Raw genomic sequence first — 20,198 nt, forward strand, 5'->3', positions numbered from 1 at the left:
TATAATCTGCCACTTCATAGAATCAAATTTCATAAAAACCAATTCAAATCACTAAAATGCACACTTTTATCGTTTATTAGAATCATGTTTCATTATAAGAATTGAACGCTATTGTGATTAATTTTCTAAAGCACATTTATTATGGTTAAAATGTGCTTCCCCCTCTACAAAATCTATTATACACCTAAACCATAAAGAAATTTTTAGAATCTTCTCTTCATTCCCATATTTAAACTTCTTAAACTTTTTACCATTCAGAATGTCAGCTGAGCATGTGTTAGTTGCTATTTGTGCATGTCATGTTCAATGTTATTGATTGATGCTTATTTTTTATTTATTTATTTTTTTTTTTACTTTTAGCAACCAAAAAATTTCACTGAAAAGAGAGTGCATTTTAGTGTAAAATATAAGTTATGACTTATAGAAGCATACAACAAACTAAACTTAAGCACTCTGTGTCTTAAAGAGCAGCAGTAAGATTAGGAATGCCTCAGTCATCTTTATCAAAATTATTAAAATAATGTCACACATTAAACACTAATATTAGTGAAACCAGAAAAAGGAAATATGAAGGGGAAACAAAAGGAAACAATATTGAAAAATTTATAAATAGACTTTGTAGTGATAATTCAAAGCAATCTAAAATAAGTGAGTATTTTAAATTAAAATCATATCAGTGTTATGTTTAGTTAGTATGTATATAAGTGTAAATTTATTTTTATTTTGCTAAACTGTGGATAATAAAATTCTTCCGATTGTCATGTATCATTTAATTTTGCTAATCAGTAAAATAATAAAGTGTAAATTTGTATTTTTATCTTTATTTTTCTAGCCTGTAGAAAACATTCCTACAATTTTTGCTTACTGAATTACCATTTAATAGAATCAAAATTCAAGTTACACACATGATAATATTAACCAGCTCTTACTGTATCTTATAAAATAATAGCAATAAAACTAATTTTGTATTATCATCTTGCTAATTTCATTAATATAAAGCTAAAAATTTATAATTAAAATTTAAACTAATGGGAATCAGTGCCCATTTGAAAAATAATTACTACCATTGAAGAATACTTTGTTGGGTATGAGGAAATAACAATGAAATGGCACTATAATCCATATTTTAAATGCAGATATGGAAACATTCATTTGAATATAAAAAAAATATATGACTTTTAAACTATCCAACAAAACTAATTCATTATTGGAATGATTATTATTTTTTATAATCTTCTTTTTATCCATGTGTTTCAAAAAAAAAATTTTATCCATATTTCCAATTGCAGTAATTTTTGTATTTTTGTATTAATTCACTGGCAAAAAAATAAAACATTAAAAATAAAACATTAAAAATAAAACTGAAATCTTCCCCTTCACTGAAATCTTCAATCATATAAAAAACAAATTTTCAGAAACTTCTCTTCATTCCTATTTACATATTACAATGATGAAGGGAAAGCGACCAACGAAAAGTGCAAGTGGTGGTAGTGCCAGGAAATGAAACAAAACTGATTTAGAAATGAAGATGAAAATTATTAAGTACGAAGCAGGACAAAGTTTATCATCTATTGCAAGGGAATTAGGTCTCACTGCTTCAACAGTGAATACTATTTTAAAGGACAGTGCGTATATAAAAGAACGTCAAAGGATCAACGCACTTAAGATTGACAGTGATCACAAAACAGGATTCAGGTGCTATATCGAAGATGGTACAGCTGTTAATAATATGGATGGAAAATCAGATTCAGAAGCGAGTGCCCCTGAGTCTAATGACCATTCAAGCAAAAGCAACAAGTATTTATAAAGATATTAAAGATAAGTACAGCAAACCCCAACCCAAGTTCGTGGCAAGCAACAGGTGGTTTAATAGGTTCAAGCATCGCGTTGGTTTCCACAATGTTAAAGTATGCGGTGAAGTCGCCAGTGCTGATTCTGCAGCTGCAGAGAAATTTTGTGATGTGTTGGAAAAAATTATTGATGAAGGTGGCTATTCAAGACAGAGCACTCCAATTTTTTAGAGTGCACAGAGCAATTTTTTTTTTCCAATACAGAGCACTCTTGTGGTTGACAAGAGTGCTCTGTATTGGAAAAAAATGCCAGATCGAACATACATTGCCAAAGAGGAAAATACAATGCCAGGTTTCAAGGCATCAAAAGATAGGGCTAGGCTCTTGCTTGGGGCTAATGCAGCGGGAGATTACAGATTAAAACCGCTGCTTGTGTACCATTCTGGAAATCCTCATGCATTTAAGGGCATCAATAAAGCCACCCTACCAGTGCATTTCCGATCGAACCAGAGAGCACAGCTAACAATATCTCACTGAGGATTAGTTTAAATGTGCTTTGTTCCCGAGGTTGAAAAATATTGTAAAGACAATGACGTTACTTTCAAGATTTTGCTTCTATTAGATAATGCTCCTGGACATCCTACGCATCTAGATGATTTCAATTCAAACATGAGAGTCATATTTCTACCGCTAAACACGACTTCACTCATTCAACCTATGGATCAGGATGTTATTTCAAATTTAAAAGCACACTATATACGCACAACATTTGCTCAGGCATTGTCTGCAGTAGACAATGAGAAAAATTTTATGTTAAGAGACTATTAAAACTCTTACAATATTTACCATGGCATCTTAAACATTAATAAGGCCTGAGCAGAAATTACTAAAAGTTGTCTAAAAGTGGTGCATGGAAGAAAATGGCACCTCCGTGGGCAGGAGCAGCAGTGCGTAGCACACACTTCTTGATTAGACCGGGGTTCGAGCCCGTGACCACCAAATACGGAGGATGCGGAAAGGTCAGGGAATGACAACCGCATATCCCCGGAGCAAGATGGCCTTAGTTGTGTTGCAGTGCTAATTCCGCTCTTTCCTCTAAACTTACTGTAAGAGTAATAATTTTAATCTCTCATGTTTTCCCTACCTAGTAATTATCTAAAACTGCGGTGTAACGATAATTTTAGAATTACAAAAATTGAGTATTAAAGCAGATTTAATATCCTTAACCTTGAGCATGTTTTTCTTCTCTAAAGAAGATGGCGAAATTAGCCACAGCAACTGTGTGTTAATGAGAAAGCCTATGTAAAAGTCTATAGAAGCCTACAGTTGTTGGTCGGCAACAGCTATATCGGGTAGCCACTTACAAGTTGGAATTCTATAAACACCGGAAAGATGCGCTTAACTTGTGATGCAAAGTAGGGCAACGAAGGGGGGAGGTGAGAGAGAGATACTCGTGTGAACGGACATCGAAGATTACTCTCCTCCACTCAACCTCGTAAATTCGGTGTAGATACAAACTACAGACTCTTCATTTCCTAAAAAGGAATAAGTGAAGAGTGGTTACACGTGTTGCCAGAATGTTCGGTGCATGGCGTAATGAGGGGATGATGGTTACCCCTTTGACCAAGTGTTCCATGACGTAAAGTCCGAACATCCGAGGACTTGGAGTCCTCCAATTAGAGAAAGGTTTAGAGTAAACAGGACGGAGAACCAGGGGTATGAAAGCGGGTTCTCGTGGGCCGAAAGGGGAGAACAGAGAGGAAAAAGAAGAGGAGAGCAGAAAAGGAGGAGAGCTGAAACCAAGACGACGAAGGAAACGAGAATCGAGAGCGAAGGAATAAGTCGCCGCGCCCTGTTAAGGAAATCGCGCAGAGTCGCTACGGAAATAACGGAGAATCGAGGAGCAATAACTATTCAAGCTCAGGCAATATTGGAGGACTGGTAGGTTGAGAAGGTATAGTATGAAACGATAGTAAGAATGATAATGAAAAGATGGTTTCTTTCTAGCCATGTATTATTATTGTAACTTGTAACTTTGTTTAAGAATGAAAACTAATAGAAGTCATATTCCTATTAATCTTGTAACTTGTAATTTTGTAATATTCTTATTATTATTGTAATGTTCTAATGAGTTCACATTAGTGGAAGGACTAAAATGTGTAAGATTTGCTTTCTTTTATATTAAACTTCGTTATGTTTTTGTATTATAGAAGTTTCTTATTCCCTGCCAAAACCTCACATCCGATTACTAAGATAGTAGAGTTTAAGTTGATTAGGAGGTAATTGCAGCGCCAAGTAATTAATTATCTAATTGCTTGACGATATTACAACGCTAAAGTCCAAACTGCGAGATAGAGAAGAGAAATAGCTTTTCCTTACTATATCTTGAGGGTATACGAGACTTGTCCTATTGAAAACCACTAGACGAAAACAGGAGTAGGTACCAGACAGGTAGATGTGTAAAAGCGAATATGTTAAGTATAATGAAAAGACCAACCAAAGGATGAAGGTAAAAATAACCCAACTACACTAAGCCAATAAAAGTATGGTGGTGCCTAGTCCGGCCACTTCTGTTACGGCCACACCCTAGAGCTCGCGTAGGCGGAAAAGAAAGTCGGACAAATAAGGAAGTTTAAGAAAGTAAGTAAGCGAGCTCAACCCCGCAAACCCACAAAATAAGTAAGTTTTTTTTTTTTTTTTTTTGGTAGTTGTTGGCGCATAGGCTTCTGTGGCCACAATGCACCTCCCAAGGTTTTTGCAGTACTTTGATCCAAGCCCGAGGCGGGAATCGAACCCGCGACCTTTGGGTTGTTAGGTAGGCACTTTACCCACCCGGCTAGCCCGGTCGGCAAATAAGTAAGTAAAACAGGATGAAGGTAAAAATAACCCAACTACACTAAGCCAATAAAAGTATGGTGGTGCCTAGTCCGGCCACTTCTGTTACAACCACACCCACACCCAAGAGAGTAAGTAAGAGTGTATATGTAAGTGAGAGTAAGTGTAGGTGTGTGTGTGTGTGTGTGTGTGTGTGTGTGGGGAGGGGTAACAGTTGCTAATGCTCCTAAAAACCAAATAACAACAATAACAACAACAACATGGAAGAAAATATGCCCACGGCACATAAAAGGCTTCGAAGCGTTTGAAAAAGACAAATCATATGAAGAGGTTACAGATAAGATTGTAAAGGTTGGAGAGCTACTCCAGTTGGAGGTTGATGCCAAAGACGGGGAGGAGTTAATAGAGGAAGAGAAGGAATTATCTAACGAAGAACTTATTGACTTGCAGGCAGCGATAGTGAAAGAAGAAAATGCTGACGAAGCTCAAGATGAACCATATGAAGAGCCGAGATGCTTCCACCAAAAAGATGGCAATGGCACTTCGTGAAATGGCATCAGCAATGGCGAGGTTTGAGAAGATGGATCCTGACAGCGAACACTTCTTAAAAGTTAACAGAGGGGTGAATGATATGCTTGCTACAAAGAAATCTACTATGTAAAGAAAAAAGCCACTGTCCAGTTATCCATTAATAATTCTTTCGTAAGGCTGAGCGGCTGACCCCTTCTAAATCTCCACAGCCCTCAACTTATGCAGAGGCGCTTGAGAGGTATAACTTACTGACATTATGCCTGTTTCCTCTCTTTTTTGTAATTTTATAATTATTTTTAAATTGCATGCTTTTGCAATTTTTACTGCACACAAGATAAAAAATTAAATAAATAATTCTATTTAGATGCTCGTCGAACATTTCTTTTTTGATTCAATCAAATCAGCAAGCACAGCTGCAAGTGCTGCACAAGCATGGGGGGAATTCCAACTTATGTAGCGTTCCATGGAACACAACCCTTACGTAAGTCGGGCAATTCCTGTATATATATATAACTGGTTATTTTGTAGGTCTGAGAGTTTCTTTTAATTGATCTAGGTAACATCTATTAAGAGAATGTGTATTAAAAAAAATTATCTAATAGGTAATAAAGAAAGAAATGAATAATAAAATTGCTTTCATAATGTAAAACTTGAATGGCCATCTCATTAAGCATATTTTATAAAATATCTATATAATATCGGTGTAGAGACACCATAGACAACTCTTAAAGAAAAAACTATGATAGTGGAATAAAGGGCATCATTTCATCTGTATCTGATGTGCTCATCCTTCACAAGTTACCATGTATTGCACTACCTACCTCGAATAAGTAACGCTTCACTAATAGAGAAGACTACTTATTCTTCTTTTCTTATTCACATTTCTTATTCTTATTTCTTAACTACTTAAGTTACTTATTCTTGGTGGGCACCACCACCCAGACAGCACCGTTTCAAGGACTCATGGCCTTTCATCGCTGGGTGGGCAGGTATCCTGGTATTGCAAACATGACAATCCAGTTGTGAAATTTAATCCCACAATATGAGAGATGCCAAAAGGTGTACGTGACAATATTAAAATGAAACTAAATGCTACTAAGCATAATATTTTAAGAGTTTAATACAGTCAATTCTGGTTATTTGGGACACATCGGGACTAGTGCATTTTGGCCTGATTAAGTGGCTCCCCCAATTATCCAAATTTTCACATAAAAAAAGGTAAAAATACAACGGACCCCCACTTTACAATTCATTCACTGTACAATCAAAACATGTTACGATGGAGTAACCATAGTACTGTTCACCATACGATGTGTAGCAAGTACCAGTCATTGTGATCATGTTTGTGAATTGAATTTTAATTTTATTAAACAGCGATTCTAATTAGCAAAAATAGGAGGAATATTATCCGCAGGCTATAAAAGTAAAGATATATTAAGCACAAATTTACCCTTTATTATCTTACCAATTAAAAAATTAAATGATACGTGAGAACTGGAAGAATATGTTATAATCGGAATAATTAATACGTACTGTAATATGTACATACTAACCAGTTGGCATTTCTGTTCACTGACATTTGTGAGTGGGGGTTAAAATTTAAAACAGTAAAAAGATAAGCAATCAACAACAAAGAACACGGCACATACAAATTGCAAATACCACAATATGCACAAGTGAGAACGGAGTAAAAAGTTACGAAGCTTAAAAAATAGGAATGAAGAGCAGATTCTGAAAATTAATTTTTTTATATGATTGAAGATTCCATGGAAGTGTAAACACATTTCACCATAATAACCCACAGAATTCCAGCTGTCAGTATTATTGCAAATTCAATAAGCTCGAGTTTACTATCTGTTTATGATAGATTGCGCTAACAGAAAAGCCCAAAAAACAGGTGACTGCTAATTGTTTTTATTGTTCGGATTTCTGGAAGCTGTGACTTCCAGAAATCCGACTGAACAGTCTGAGACAATCATAGGGTAATCTCCAGTGCTGCGGTCTCCTGCCCCGATTAAACGGCACGTTGTCCCAATTAAGCGAAGTAAACACTATTTTCTTGATTGGGTTCTGTTTTTTAAGATTTGCCCCAAATAAATGGCTGCCCCAGTTAACTTGTGGCCCAAATAACCGGAATCCACTGTATTATCTATAGTCGGTGTAGATACACCATACACAACTCTTAAAGAAAAAACTACGATAGTAGTATAAAAGGGTATCATTTCATCTGTATCTCATATTGTGCTCATCCTCCACCGTTTCAAGGCCAACAAGCCTTGAAACGGTGCCGTCTTGGTGGTGGTGCCCACCAGGAATAAGTAACAATAGTCTTCTCTATTAGTGAAGCATTACTTATTTGAGGTAGTGCAATACATGGTAACTCGTGATGGATGAGCACAATATGAGATACAGATAAAATGATGCCTTTTACACTACTGTCATAGTTTTTTCTTTAAGAGTTATCTATGGTGTATCCGCACAGATATTGTATAGATAATCTTAAACTCTTAAAATATTATGCCTAGTAGCATTTAGTGTCATTTTAATATTATTACATAAAGTAAAAATAAGATGACTACTCTATTAATATTAATGATTTACATTTCTCTTTATTTACATCTAAAACTAATTTCAGTTATTTTAAATATGTAAAAAATACATGTATCCACTCTTCTCACCCTCTATCATCCGATCAGTCATACCAGAGATTTGATTATTGACACCAAATATTCAGACAACCCTGCCTGTAGCTTACAATATCTTTCAGCACTACATCAATAAATCAACCCCCAATAAATTCTGTATGGGTCAAATGAGAGCCAGAAAGAGGCTTTATTTTGTTTATGCAGAAATAATGGATCAAGACAGTTTGGGGCCGGTAATAACAGAGCAAGTTATCATTAGCATTAGTAGAGGCATATGATGCAAAAAAACAAGCTAATAAAGCATCAGCCAAAAAAAAAAAAAAAGGCCCTTCCCATTTCACTAATCCAGCCACTCCGTCTAGTTCAGACTTGAATTTATTTAAGTTGTCAACTTCCACAAAGACAGATGGAAGCTTGTTCCAGCAATCAACCACCCGCTGGCAAATTTCCGCACATCTATTTGTTTTTCCTCGATTTGAATAAACGGTCTTTCCTCAATTTGAATTTACGTCCCCTCAGGTGCGGAATCTGAGAAAGTGGAAGAATCCCATCAGCATTAAGCTTGCTCAAACCATTCAAGGCCTTATACACCTCAATCAGATTACCTCGCAGGTGCCTAGTCTCCAGATGCTGCAATTTGCAGAAATTAAGCCTATCTTGGTAACAGCAACCCTTTGTTAATCTCGCTGCCCTTCTCTGTACTCGTTCTAGTAGTCCAACATCTTTCTTAAAATAAGGTCTCCAGACCTGCATGCAGTACTCAAGGTGAGGCCTTACATAAGTTTAATAGTAACATTAAAGGAAATGAAGGGAAATAAGGTAGTAGGTACAAACGGAATTCCAGCGGAATTTACGACATTACCAGGGAAGGTGGGCTTAAGAGAATTAACAGAATTATATAAGTTAGTGTATAACTATAACTAGGTCAGAATCATCCATCTGGTTTAGTCTGCTATGATAATCAGTTTCCAAATTGGCAGTGGAAGACTTGAAAATTGTTAGTAAAATAAATTTGCATATAAGATTCTTCAACATATTTAGGACCACAGAATGAGAAGGTAAGTTGGATTTAAGAGCTATGTTTGAATTTTCAAACATTGATATAACATTTAAAATAAACAAGTAAACTGCTTTATTCAAGCCAGAAGAGAAAACAGACTTCCTGCACGAGTGAGAATAATATTCCTAGATAATTATTGGCTTGTTCATGCTTGGACTGTTTAGGATTACTTTTGCCCAGAGTTTTCAATTCAGAAATTCTTTTTCTTGAGTTTTCAATTTCTTCTCTTTCAAAACTTTTGCATAATGAATTTGATTTGAATGTGAGTCAATGTCACTCACTAATGATCACTTGTTCTTTTCAATTTGATAACTCTGTAAAGGGCTCATAAATCCCTTTCTCATCACTTCTAGACTTTTCTTTAAACAGGCTTGTAAAAGGCTGCCATTGTTGTACCAGTAATGTACATGTTTAACTGCAAATGGCCAGTGCAAATATATGCTTCTAAACCTTTTCTACTTTCAGTGGCATGCTTCAGTCAAAATTGTTTAAATCTATCTTTCCTTTTAGAATTCTTTGTAGATGTAGTAAATTTCCACAAAGTATTTATCCTCTTTCACAAGAAGGCATGCAGTTTCCTTTCCAGTATCCAGTACATAAATTAATAACATGACAGTGATAGTCTATTACCACCAAATGTTGTTCAATCTCTTTTAATACCCTTGTTACGCCAGTTTTTAGACCTACCATAATAGGTGTCTTATTAAAATAAGTGTCAGGCAGTTTTGTAAAAGAATCCCACATGCTTTCATTTTGTTCAGAAGATGATGTTCAAAGTTGTACTCTGCAGGATCACCTCCAATGCTGATACTGAGGGCAAGCTGTTTTGATTCGAATTTTTTTTTTTTACAATAGGTCACCACAACGGGATACAGCTCGAAATCACTTTGATTACTGCCATCTGTAGCAATGGAAAATGCCCATTTTTCAGAGCTATTCTTACTATCTTCCCTGATTGTGTTTTTTTTTTTTTTTTTTTCCGCTATTGGGTGTCAGGCAGTTTTACACAAGGCACCTGCATGAGGGTTACCTGTATATCATACATGCCGAGTGTTTATTTGCATCTCTTGTCTTAGAGCTTAATCTTCTCTGAGTTGTGCAGATGATCTGCACAACTCAGAGAAGATTAAGCTCTAAGACAAGAGATGCAAATAAACACTCGGCATGTATGATATACAGGTAACCCTCATGCAGGTGCCTTGTGTAAAACCTTAATATTAACCAGCTCTTACTGTATCTTATAAAATAATAGCAATAAAACTAATTTTGTATTATCATCTTGCTAATTTCATTAATATAAAGCTAAAAATTTATAATTAAAATTTAAACTAATGGGAATCAGTGCCCATTTGAAAAATAATTACTACCATTGAAGAATACTTTGTTGGGTATGAGGAAATAACAATGAAATGGCACTATAATCCATATTTTAAATGCAGATATGGAAACATTCATTTGAATATAAAAAAAATATATGACTTTTAAACTATCCAACAAAACTAATTCATTATTGGAATGATTATTATTTTTTATAATCTTTTTTTTATCCATGTGTTTCAAAAAAAAAATTTTATCCATATTTCCAATTGCAGTAATTTTTGTATTTTTGTATTAATTCACTGGCAAAAAAATAAAACATTAAAAATAAAACATTAAAAATAAAACTGAAATCTTCCCCTTCACTGAAATCTTCAATCATATAAAAAACAAATTTTCAGAAACTTCTCTTCATTCCTATTTACATATTACAATGATGAAGGGAAAGCGACCAACGAAAAGTGCAAGTGGTGGTAGTGCCAGGAAATGAAACAAAACTGATTTAGAAATGAAGATGAAAATTATTAAGTACGAAACAGGACAAAGTTTATCATCTATTGCAAGGGAATTAGGTCTCACTGCTTCAACAGTGAATACTATTTTAAAGGACAGTGCGTATATAAAAGAACGTCAAAGGATCAACGCACTTAAGATTGACAGTGACAGTAAACTATTAATGAAATTAGCAAGATGATAATACAAAATTAGTTTTATTGCTATTATTTTATAAGATACAGTAAGAGCTGGTTAATATTAAGGTTTTACACAAGGCACCTGCATGAGGGTTACCTGTATATCATACATGCCGAGTGTTTATTTGCATCTCTTGTCTTAGAGCTTAATCTTCTCTGAGTTGTGCAGATCATCTGCACAACTCAGAGAAGATTAAGCTCTAAGACAAGAGATGCAAATAAACACTCTGCATGTATGATATACAGGTAACCCTCGTATAATACAGTTATTAGGTTCCTGTAAAATGTCGTGTTGTGCGAAACTGTGTTATATGGAACTAAGAAAAAGTACAAAAAGGGGGGGTTACGTTCCAAAAGCTTACAAAAATACACCATTATGATTTAATGTATCTTCTGCTCTCTTTAAAAAATCAGTAATCTGGGTTTGTTTGCTTTTGCTTGCTTGATAAAAATTTTTGAAATTCATCGTATGGAACTAAGCATTTTTGAAGCTCCCTTTTGAACTATGGGCTCCTTTCATTCAAGAATCTGCATTCAAAAAATAAGATTCTAATTGCTCGGCTAACTTTTCCTTTCTCTATGCTTTTTAGTGTAAAATTTGGAAGTTTAGAATTTTCATCTGCGATATCATCTGAAATGATTTAATTTTACCTCCGATGCCATTTGCACCAAATCCGCTACGCTGGCTTCTTTTTCTACCAGTAATTCTTGAACGTCTTCAGTAATCATATCTTTTTTTTTTTTTTTTTTTTAAGGAGCATCGGCGACTAAGGCCATGTTAATTTGTGTACATTGTCTATAAATTGAGTGTGTCCTGAGGTCGATTTTCTATTTTGCTGGACGAAAAACCCAAGTTTCCGGGAAAAAAAACCATATTACCCTTGCCCGACTAACTCAGCCACATTATGAAAAAAGACCCATAAAAATTCCTCTCTTCATCGACGGGATTCCAACTAGGCGTCTTGTCCAGCCGGTGTGGGGAGGAGGGTGATTCTATGAACTGCACTACCCACGAGGGCTTCAGTAGTCATATCATCAAAACCTTCCACTCCTAATGACGTAGCAAGTTCTACTATCGCACCGATTTCTGCCTGTTCGATTCTGATACAGTCCACAATTGAGAAATGTTTCCATGCCTCCATTAGTTCAATAGATTTGGAATCAATTTTTCCAAAATCCATTGTAATGATTTTCTGATGGAATGAGTTTTAAAGGTGGATATAATGCCTTGATCTAATGGCTTAATGAAAGGTGTATTAACCCAGTACAACTGTGGTGGTAGGAGCATAACTTCAACGTTTGGATGGCCTGATGTGCTATCCGATAGTAATAAAACTTTGAAATCTAGATTTTTCCAGAAGTTCAACAAGTACAAGTTCAATAGCACAGAACGTAACGCGGGAATTTCCCAACAAAATAAAATACATGGATTTCTCAATAATTTTTTTTGACTAGCAAGTCAACAGCGGGAATTCAAAGGAGTGGAAACGATGAAAAATTATATTCAACATAACAGCAGGGATTCCCCCCGCACAAAAGCTCAAAATACCGTTATGCGAGGTTTACTGAAATTCTCTAAACATGTTAGAGCAAAACCATGTTATATAAGTACCGTGTTGTGCGAAGATTGCCACAATTTATCAATCATGTTAGAGCAAAGCTGTGTTGTAGAAGTACCGTGTTATATGGGGTTGCCTGTAACTACTGTAACCAATAAATACAATGTCTATTTCTTTATATTCACAGCATGCTATTATTTCATTGTCAATGTCTGAATTGTCTTTCCACCACATGAAACATAACATCTACATACAGTACACGAGGCAAATGTGTTACTTTTAATCAGATTTCCTAATATATGGAAAATCTTGTGTATATGCCTTCTGAAGTTTCATGTCATATTTCTTAGGCATTTACTGAAAAAAACATTAATTAGCTTTGCACAACACAAATCTGATGAAATATCACACATTACAGAGAACAATGATATTATTCTAAGTTTCTATTTTGTAACACAGACTACCAACAGCACACCCGATGGCCAATTTATTAATGAATTTTTTTTTTTTTTTTTTATGAAAACCCAAGAGGTAATGGAACCTACAACATTCAGTACCATGCACGGGCAGAAGGATGAGAAGCTACTTGTTGGAATTAGACTTAAATTTCTGTAGATCGTTAGATTGTAATTTTCAGGAAATACATACGGAGGAAGGTTGTTCCAGAAAACGAATGTTGAATGAATAAATGAGGAAGAAGAAAAGTTGGTTCTGTGAGCTTGAAGTTTGATAGTAAAAGGATGTTGACTGGTTGCAGCAAGTGTTCAGACTGGTTTGGAAGAGAGAGCAGGAATTATAGAAGCCAATTCAGAAGAACAGTGCTTATGGAAGTATCTATAGAAAAGGCATGTAGAAGAAACAGCATGTCTGAGAGAGAGTTAGTTATTTGGTTATTTGGTTTTTAGGAGCATTAGCAACTAAGGCCATATTGCTCCGGATATATGCGGTGGTCATTCCTTGACCTTTCCGCATCCTCCGTATTTGGTCTGAGAGAGAGAGAGAGAGAGAGAGAGAGAGAGAGAGAGAGAGAGAGAGAGAGAGAGAGAGAGAGAGAGAGAGAGAGCTCTTTAGAGATGAGTCATTAATTAACCTAAATGCCCACTTTTGAATGGAATCTATAAGCCTGAGGCTTTGGGGACAATGCCCCAGATGTGGAAACAATATTCCATTGTAGGGCAGATCTGAAATTTGTAGAGTGAACAGCTGTTTGGAAGAAAAGAGAAAACCAAGTTTTTCTGATGCAGAGGAAACAATATTTGTAATGTGCTTATGCCAAGAGAGATTAGAAGTCAAGAGTATTCCCCAATAGGGATATATGATCTTGCCTAGAAATCAGTGTCATCGAAGATAAACATAAGAGTAGAAGAATTCTTTTTGTAAGATATAAGACAGAACTGAGTTTTAGAATGATTGAAATCAACTAAGTTAATTTTTCCCCACTGGAGAATTACCTGGAGATCAGCATTTAAGGAATTGGCAGCAGATATTCAAGAAGTTGAAGCTATTTGTGCAGGACAAGATTTCTCAAACTGGAAGGTAAAATGCAATGTACTATCAGCAAAACTATGGATTGGATTTAGGTTAAATGGAAGAAGGTCATTAATATACAAGAGGAAAAGAGAGGGAGAAAGAACTGAACCTTGGGGAACACCAGGATTAGTGGAGAAGTTAGAAGACAGAGAGCCACGTACCATAAACAGCAGTGAGTGGTCAGAGAGAAAACTGACAGAAAAAAAAACAGTCAGAGAGAAAAAACAGTTGGCAAACCATAAGATGGAAGCTTATTTAGAAGACCTATTTAGATGATAAAGTTTGATGAAACTCAAGTGGTTACTCCTGACATTTCAAAGGCTTTTGATCATGTTTGCAATGTCAGGAGCAACTGCTTGAGTTTCACCAAACTTTTCCATTGAATTTGTCCAAAGATGGGTAACATAAGCCAGAATATCACCAGTGGATCGACACTGATGGAATCCATACTGGCAATCGCTGATCAGATGGAAGGTTTCTAGATAGTTAAAGAGTTGTTGGTTAATTGATTTCTCCATTACATTAGAAAGGGTAGAAGTGCAATGGGATGATAACTGGATCGGAGGGATTTGTCACCCATTTTAGGAAATGGCTGAATATGAGCAAATTTCCAAGCAGAAAGGAAAAGACCTTTGGAAATTTATAAAGAGAAAAAAGATGACGTAGAACAGGAGAAAGCTGAGGAGCACGTTTTGAGAACAGGTTTTAAAAATAAGTGTCAGGCAGTTTTGTAAAGGATTCCCATGTTTTCATTTTGTTCAAAAGATGATGTCCAAAGTTGTACCCTGTGGAGAAATACCATCAGGACCTGTAGCTTTCATAGCATTGAGATTCCTAAAAATCCTTCTAACATCCAATATCACTAACATCATTCAAGATTCATAAAACCTTCTAACAAAAGACTTGAATGCTTAACTATCATTTGGACAAGAAGCAAGTTTTCTACTCTTAGCCAGTTTGAAATCTAGTTTGGACTAATTAATAATCTACAATTATTACATACAATTGTAACAACTGTAATAATTTACAATTGCTCTGTAATTGTTACGAGCTTTGGTGTAGGCTGAAAATTAACCTAGAAATTTGGATACAAGCCAACTGCAATATGCAACATTCTTATCTTGAACAACCTTAGTACATTAAATGGAAAACCAAGGTTTAGATAAAGGATAAGATTTTAAGGTGGAGTGTGGAATAAAGGATTTCATCCTTACAAGAATAATTTCACTAGCACGATCTGAGCAAATGTTGAGATCAGAAAATTTGAAACAGTAATCTGACCAAGGAAAAGAAATCTCGCAGATCATCCCATTTTGCATTCATGTAATGCCAACCAATATGAGGTTGAGAATGGCCACAAGAGAAAGGCTCCATTGGAGAAGAGATTATCACCAAGTTGTGATCTGAGGTGCCTAGAGTATATAAGTATACTCTAGGCACCTCACTCTAAATGCCTAGAGTACCTTCTAAGTATACAGTCGAGGTGCCTGAGGCACCTCGACTGTATACTTAGAAGGGTTGTTTGTGAGAAAAAAAAATCATGTATGTTGGCTGCATGGTTAGGATTGCTTGGTATTCTGGTAAGTAAATGAAAAATCTGTTCGAGGTCATTAGTAATTGCAAATGCCTCAGCATCTCAACCAGCTGGGTCCACGTGACTAGAAAATGGAAGCCAGCTGGAGCTGTGAACATTAAAATCACCAAGGAAATTTACCTCACTGTTAAGAAAGTTGGACTGGAGAAAGTCAAGTTTCAAAGAGAGGGAGTTAAAGCATTCCAAGTGATTAGTGGAGTTAGAAAAACAATAGAGGTAACAGATGAATTTGACAGAATGTAGTAGTAGAGAGATTTTAAGCCCGAGAAGATCACAAAATAGAGATTTCAAGTTACTAAGTCTATGACAGGGAATATCAGAACATGCATATACACAAGTACAACCTTTGAAGCAAAAGGAATCATACCATTTGAAGCGAAAGGAATTCCAGCATATAGTTCAGACAACTGAGATGAGCAGTGGTTTAATCAAGTGATAACTGGGAATCTGTCAGAAAAAGTAGATGGGGTTTGCAGACTGTAAGTGGAAATGGACATTACTGAGACCACGTATATTTGTGAAATGAACAAGGAAATGTTTGGAAGGTTTCATCTTTTTGCAGATAAGGGTTTGTTCTATTAATTTGACAATTCTTGAGGTATTCAGTTGTAAGAAAGGGTGGGGAGGACATCATGCTGTATGAAATAATGAAATTTTTCGATACACATGGCAAGAATATACCCAGTTCCTTGACATAACGTGGCCTTGACAATATCCTCCACATACACACTACTCAGACTCCCTCAGTCACTGTCTGGCAGGGTAGAGGCAGTAAGATTATACACTAGCTGATCTGTAAGCGTTCTAGAGAGGTATCAATAGGTTCAGTCTGGTGGCCTATGTAGCCTGCAACCATCGTTTTAGAGCCATACCCTATAAATGTAGGGAAGATTGGATCTCACCATGATGTCCTTCATAACCTTAAAAGGCATCAATCATACTGCATGACTGAAGAGATGATAGGGTTGCCAGAGCTACTCTCTGGAGACTAAACATGGGTTCCACCACTTCGTCTCCACTAAGCAGTGTTGGTACTACACGGGATGATGAGAGTCATCTACCATTTAGTATTGTATGGTAACACAGAGGAACAATGCCACCCCTCTGTAAGATAACAGAGGAGCAACATTGCTCTGTGTGGTGTGGCAGCCACACCTCGACCCCTGCTTATGTTGGTTTGCACCTGGGTGGTCACCTCCAGTATGCTAAGTGCCATATTTCAGGACTAGCATGTAGGGGTTAAATCAAGGGTTACTAACAGTCCCACCATTGTGAAGGTACAAGCAGAGGATCTGGCTATCACAGACTGACCAGATTTCAACAAAATTAGGTACACTTGACTTGAGTGTCACCCAAATATCAGTTCCATCAGCATTTTAGACTTCCAGGTAGCAACCCCAGCTTTGGCATACTTGAGAGAATATCTGTGACAGCCTCAAGGACCAAATAAGCAGAAATTTGCAAAATTAAAAAATAAAAATCAAATTTTAAAGTATTTTTTTATATTATTCTTATTTTTTCTTCTTGAAAAGAAAAAGACAGAGAAAAACTGAGGTTTTGCAAAAGGACGAAAAAATTAGTCTCCAACTATAGAGCATGAAAGTGAGACAAAGAAGGGTCAAATCAAGTAAAGACAGAATTGCTGTTGTAAATCCAGAGCTGGTGGCTATGTACAATAATAATGCATTTTTTTTTTTAAATTATATATTAAACACTAGCAAAAATAAAAATATAATTACACACACACATGCGCACACACAAAAATTATCCTGTCAGAGGGATTAAGAAATAAATTGGTTTTACCATCCTGATTTCTCCAATTCCTATCTGAGCTCTTCCTAGTGTCTGATATGCAATATACCAATGAGGATTCAACTCGACAGATTTTTCAGCTGCATAAACTGCTGGAAAAACTTCATTTAACTGCATCAGAGCCTATCATTATTGGAATAAGAAAGCATTTTATTATGATAAAAAAAAACGGGATTCTCAAGTTTGTCAAGTATATTTTAATTTATTTTTATGAAGGAAAGAAAAAAGCCAACTGGTAAATTAAAAGCCCATTTAATCGCTCTGAGGTGAGGCCAAACATGTTAAGAAAATCCAAGTATTGAATTGCACCTAAAAAAAACAAGGTGTGGAGATGGAAACTAAAAATTAAAAAAAAAAAAAAAAAGTAAGGAAGGACAGCGAACTTCTTTAAAGATTCAAAGATGGGCAAATTCCTTCACACTAAACACCACCACAAGATGTAAGTTGATAGATGTTAGATGTAAGTTTATTCCACTTCAATAAGAAAACATTAAGTATGTGGCACTGCAAAGCTTGGAAACTAGACACCTTAGAGGAGATATGAATGTGTACAAGGCTCTGAGAGATGCAAGTAAAATGAATAGGGTTAAATTTTCACTGTAGTCATAAATAACTAGGGACCATAAATTCTATAGGATAAGAGAAAAAGAACAATTATTATCATAGTATATTTAATCTATAATGAAAATTTAAAATGTACAAAACTGATATCACTAATACAGTTTTTTAAATACAAATTGCTTCTTTCTAATCTAGTAATTTATACCTTCTAAATTCTTTGGCATTATCAAGCCATTTGTGTGAAATGCAATGCTTTTTATATAGGAAAAACCACTTCATTTCCCTATTCTTTCCAATACTTTAATAAATTTCTTCACACTAAACACCACCACAAGATTAGTTGGAAGTTTATTCCAACGACTGATTGTTCTTTGGCTAAATATGAATTTTTGCACACTATTCTGTAACCTTCCTTTTCCAATTAAAAGTGGTGTGTGTGTGTGTGTGTGTGTGTGTGTGTGTGCATGCATGCATGCATGTGCGTGCGTGCGTGCGTGTGTGTGTGTGTTTAACCTCAGAAAATGTAAAGATGCCATCAGCTTTTAGATTACTTAACCATTTTAGAGCCTTAAACACTTCAATTAGATCGACAAGCACATGCCTAGCTTTTGAGATTGCAATTTACAGAATCACAATCTTTCTTCGTAATAATTTCATTTTTTACATAAAATTAATCTTGCTGTTATTCTCCGCACTCTTTCCAACAGAACTAAAATCTTTCTAAAATTATGTTTCCAAAAAATAAATAAAAATAAACTATTTTACTTCCTCCTCACAAAGTAGAAGTGACAAATGATGCAAGAAAGCAAGCTTATACAGAATCAGCAAAAAAAACCACCTTTCCTATATTGCCCATCCTCTAATATCAAGTTTTTCATTAAATTTATTCAAACTCCACCACCCTCTATTCCACAACACTGGACTGAAGTTTCTTCCAATAATTAACTATTTGCTAGCCAAAGGCAAATTTCAAAACATTTATCCTACAACCATACTTCAATTTAAATTTATCTCCCCTCATGTGTGTTGGCTGAGCAAGAGAAAGGATGCCGTTAGCATTTAACTTAATCTATTTGAAGCCTTACAAACACCTCTATCAGACCTCCTCACAGTATAGTGCAAGGAACCCATAGGATTTTGTTACACTGGCAAAAAAAATATATATATATGCTTCCCTCATCACTCTGGTAACTATCCAGTTGACCTTTGAATTTCTTCAAAGGCCAACTACTTCAACTACTTGTGAGGGAAACTTGTTCCAGCAATCAATGACTCACTGGCTAAAAGAAAATTTCCTACAATAAAATCTAAACCTCAACTCCTGTAATTGGAATTTATGGTCTCTAGTTCTGGAATTTTTTATAACAGTGCGAATTCCACCTTCATTCATTTTACTAATCGCTCTCACAGCATTATTAACCTCAATCAGGTCACCTGTGAATTACAGGCTCTGAAAAAGCAATAAGTGTTTATCTTTTTATTTACCTAATTATTATTTTATACTGTACTTTATACATAGTCTTATAGTTACACTGGTTATTTTTATTTAGATAAAGAATTTTTGTAGATTAGTACTTAATATACGTAAAACCATTATTTCGTTCGAATCTTGCAGCCATTGTTTTTGTATACGGTGGTAGGGAATTCAAATTTTTAATTGTGGTAACTAGGTAGCTAGCTAGTTACGCTATATAATTATATAGCGTAATACGAATCACTGCATTTAGGTTGTTGTTGTGTTTAACGACACATAGGCTGCTAGGGCCATATTGTGTCTTTCTAATGGTGAATATGAAATATTAGCTTAATTGTGATAACTATATTTTATGATATATTTCTATACGATTTAGGAAAGTAAATAGTTCTTTTTGATTAAAATCATCTCCCAGAATCTGTAATAAATTTATTGATGACTGCGTATTAGAAATTGACTTAAAGATGTCTAAGCGGATGGTTTGAAAGTGGGGACAGTCCGCTAACAAATGTCGAATGGTCAGTTGTACTTGACATGATGTACATTGGGGAGCGCTGTCATTAGTTAATAGATACAGGTGAGTGAGGTGAGTATGCCCAATCCTTAGCCTTCCTAAAATTATTTCATCTCGCCTGTTTTTTCTGAAGCTGGATTGCCACAGCTTTGGTTTCGGTTTTATTTGGTAGAGTTTATTTCCTGGATAACCTTTCCAGATTAATGACCAGCTGTTATAACATGCTTTACGGATAATGTGTTTGTAATCTGTATATGGAACTTGAAAAGTCTGCGAAATAGTGG

The 20,198-nt window shown here is 35.4% G+C and overlaps 1 protein-coding gene across 1 annotated transcript in view; it reads right to left on the reverse strand.

Moving 5' to 3' along the window:
* LOC150087112 (tetratricopeptide repeat protein 33-like) overlaps nucleotides 1–20,198 on the reverse strand; it is a 94,320-nt gene that overhangs the window by 410 nt on the left and 73,712 nt on the right. Inside the window, exon 5 of the mRNA XM_090371815.1 lies at nucleotides 17,357–17,488. Within this exon, the coding sequence (XP_090227941.1) occupies nucleotides 17,357–17,488 (132 nt within the window). The remainder of the gene's footprint in view (nucleotides 1–17,356; nucleotides 17,489–20,198) is intronic.

This window comes from Mastigoproctus giganteus, chromosome 4 (assembly GCF_048544385.1).
Source record: "Mastigoproctus giganteus isolate SK-2022 chromosome 4, ASM4854438v1, whole genome shotgun sequence".
NCBI classification, from domain to species: domain Eukaryota; kingdom Metazoa; phylum Arthropoda; class Arachnida; order Uropygi; family Thelyphonidae; genus Mastigoproctus; species Mastigoproctus giganteus.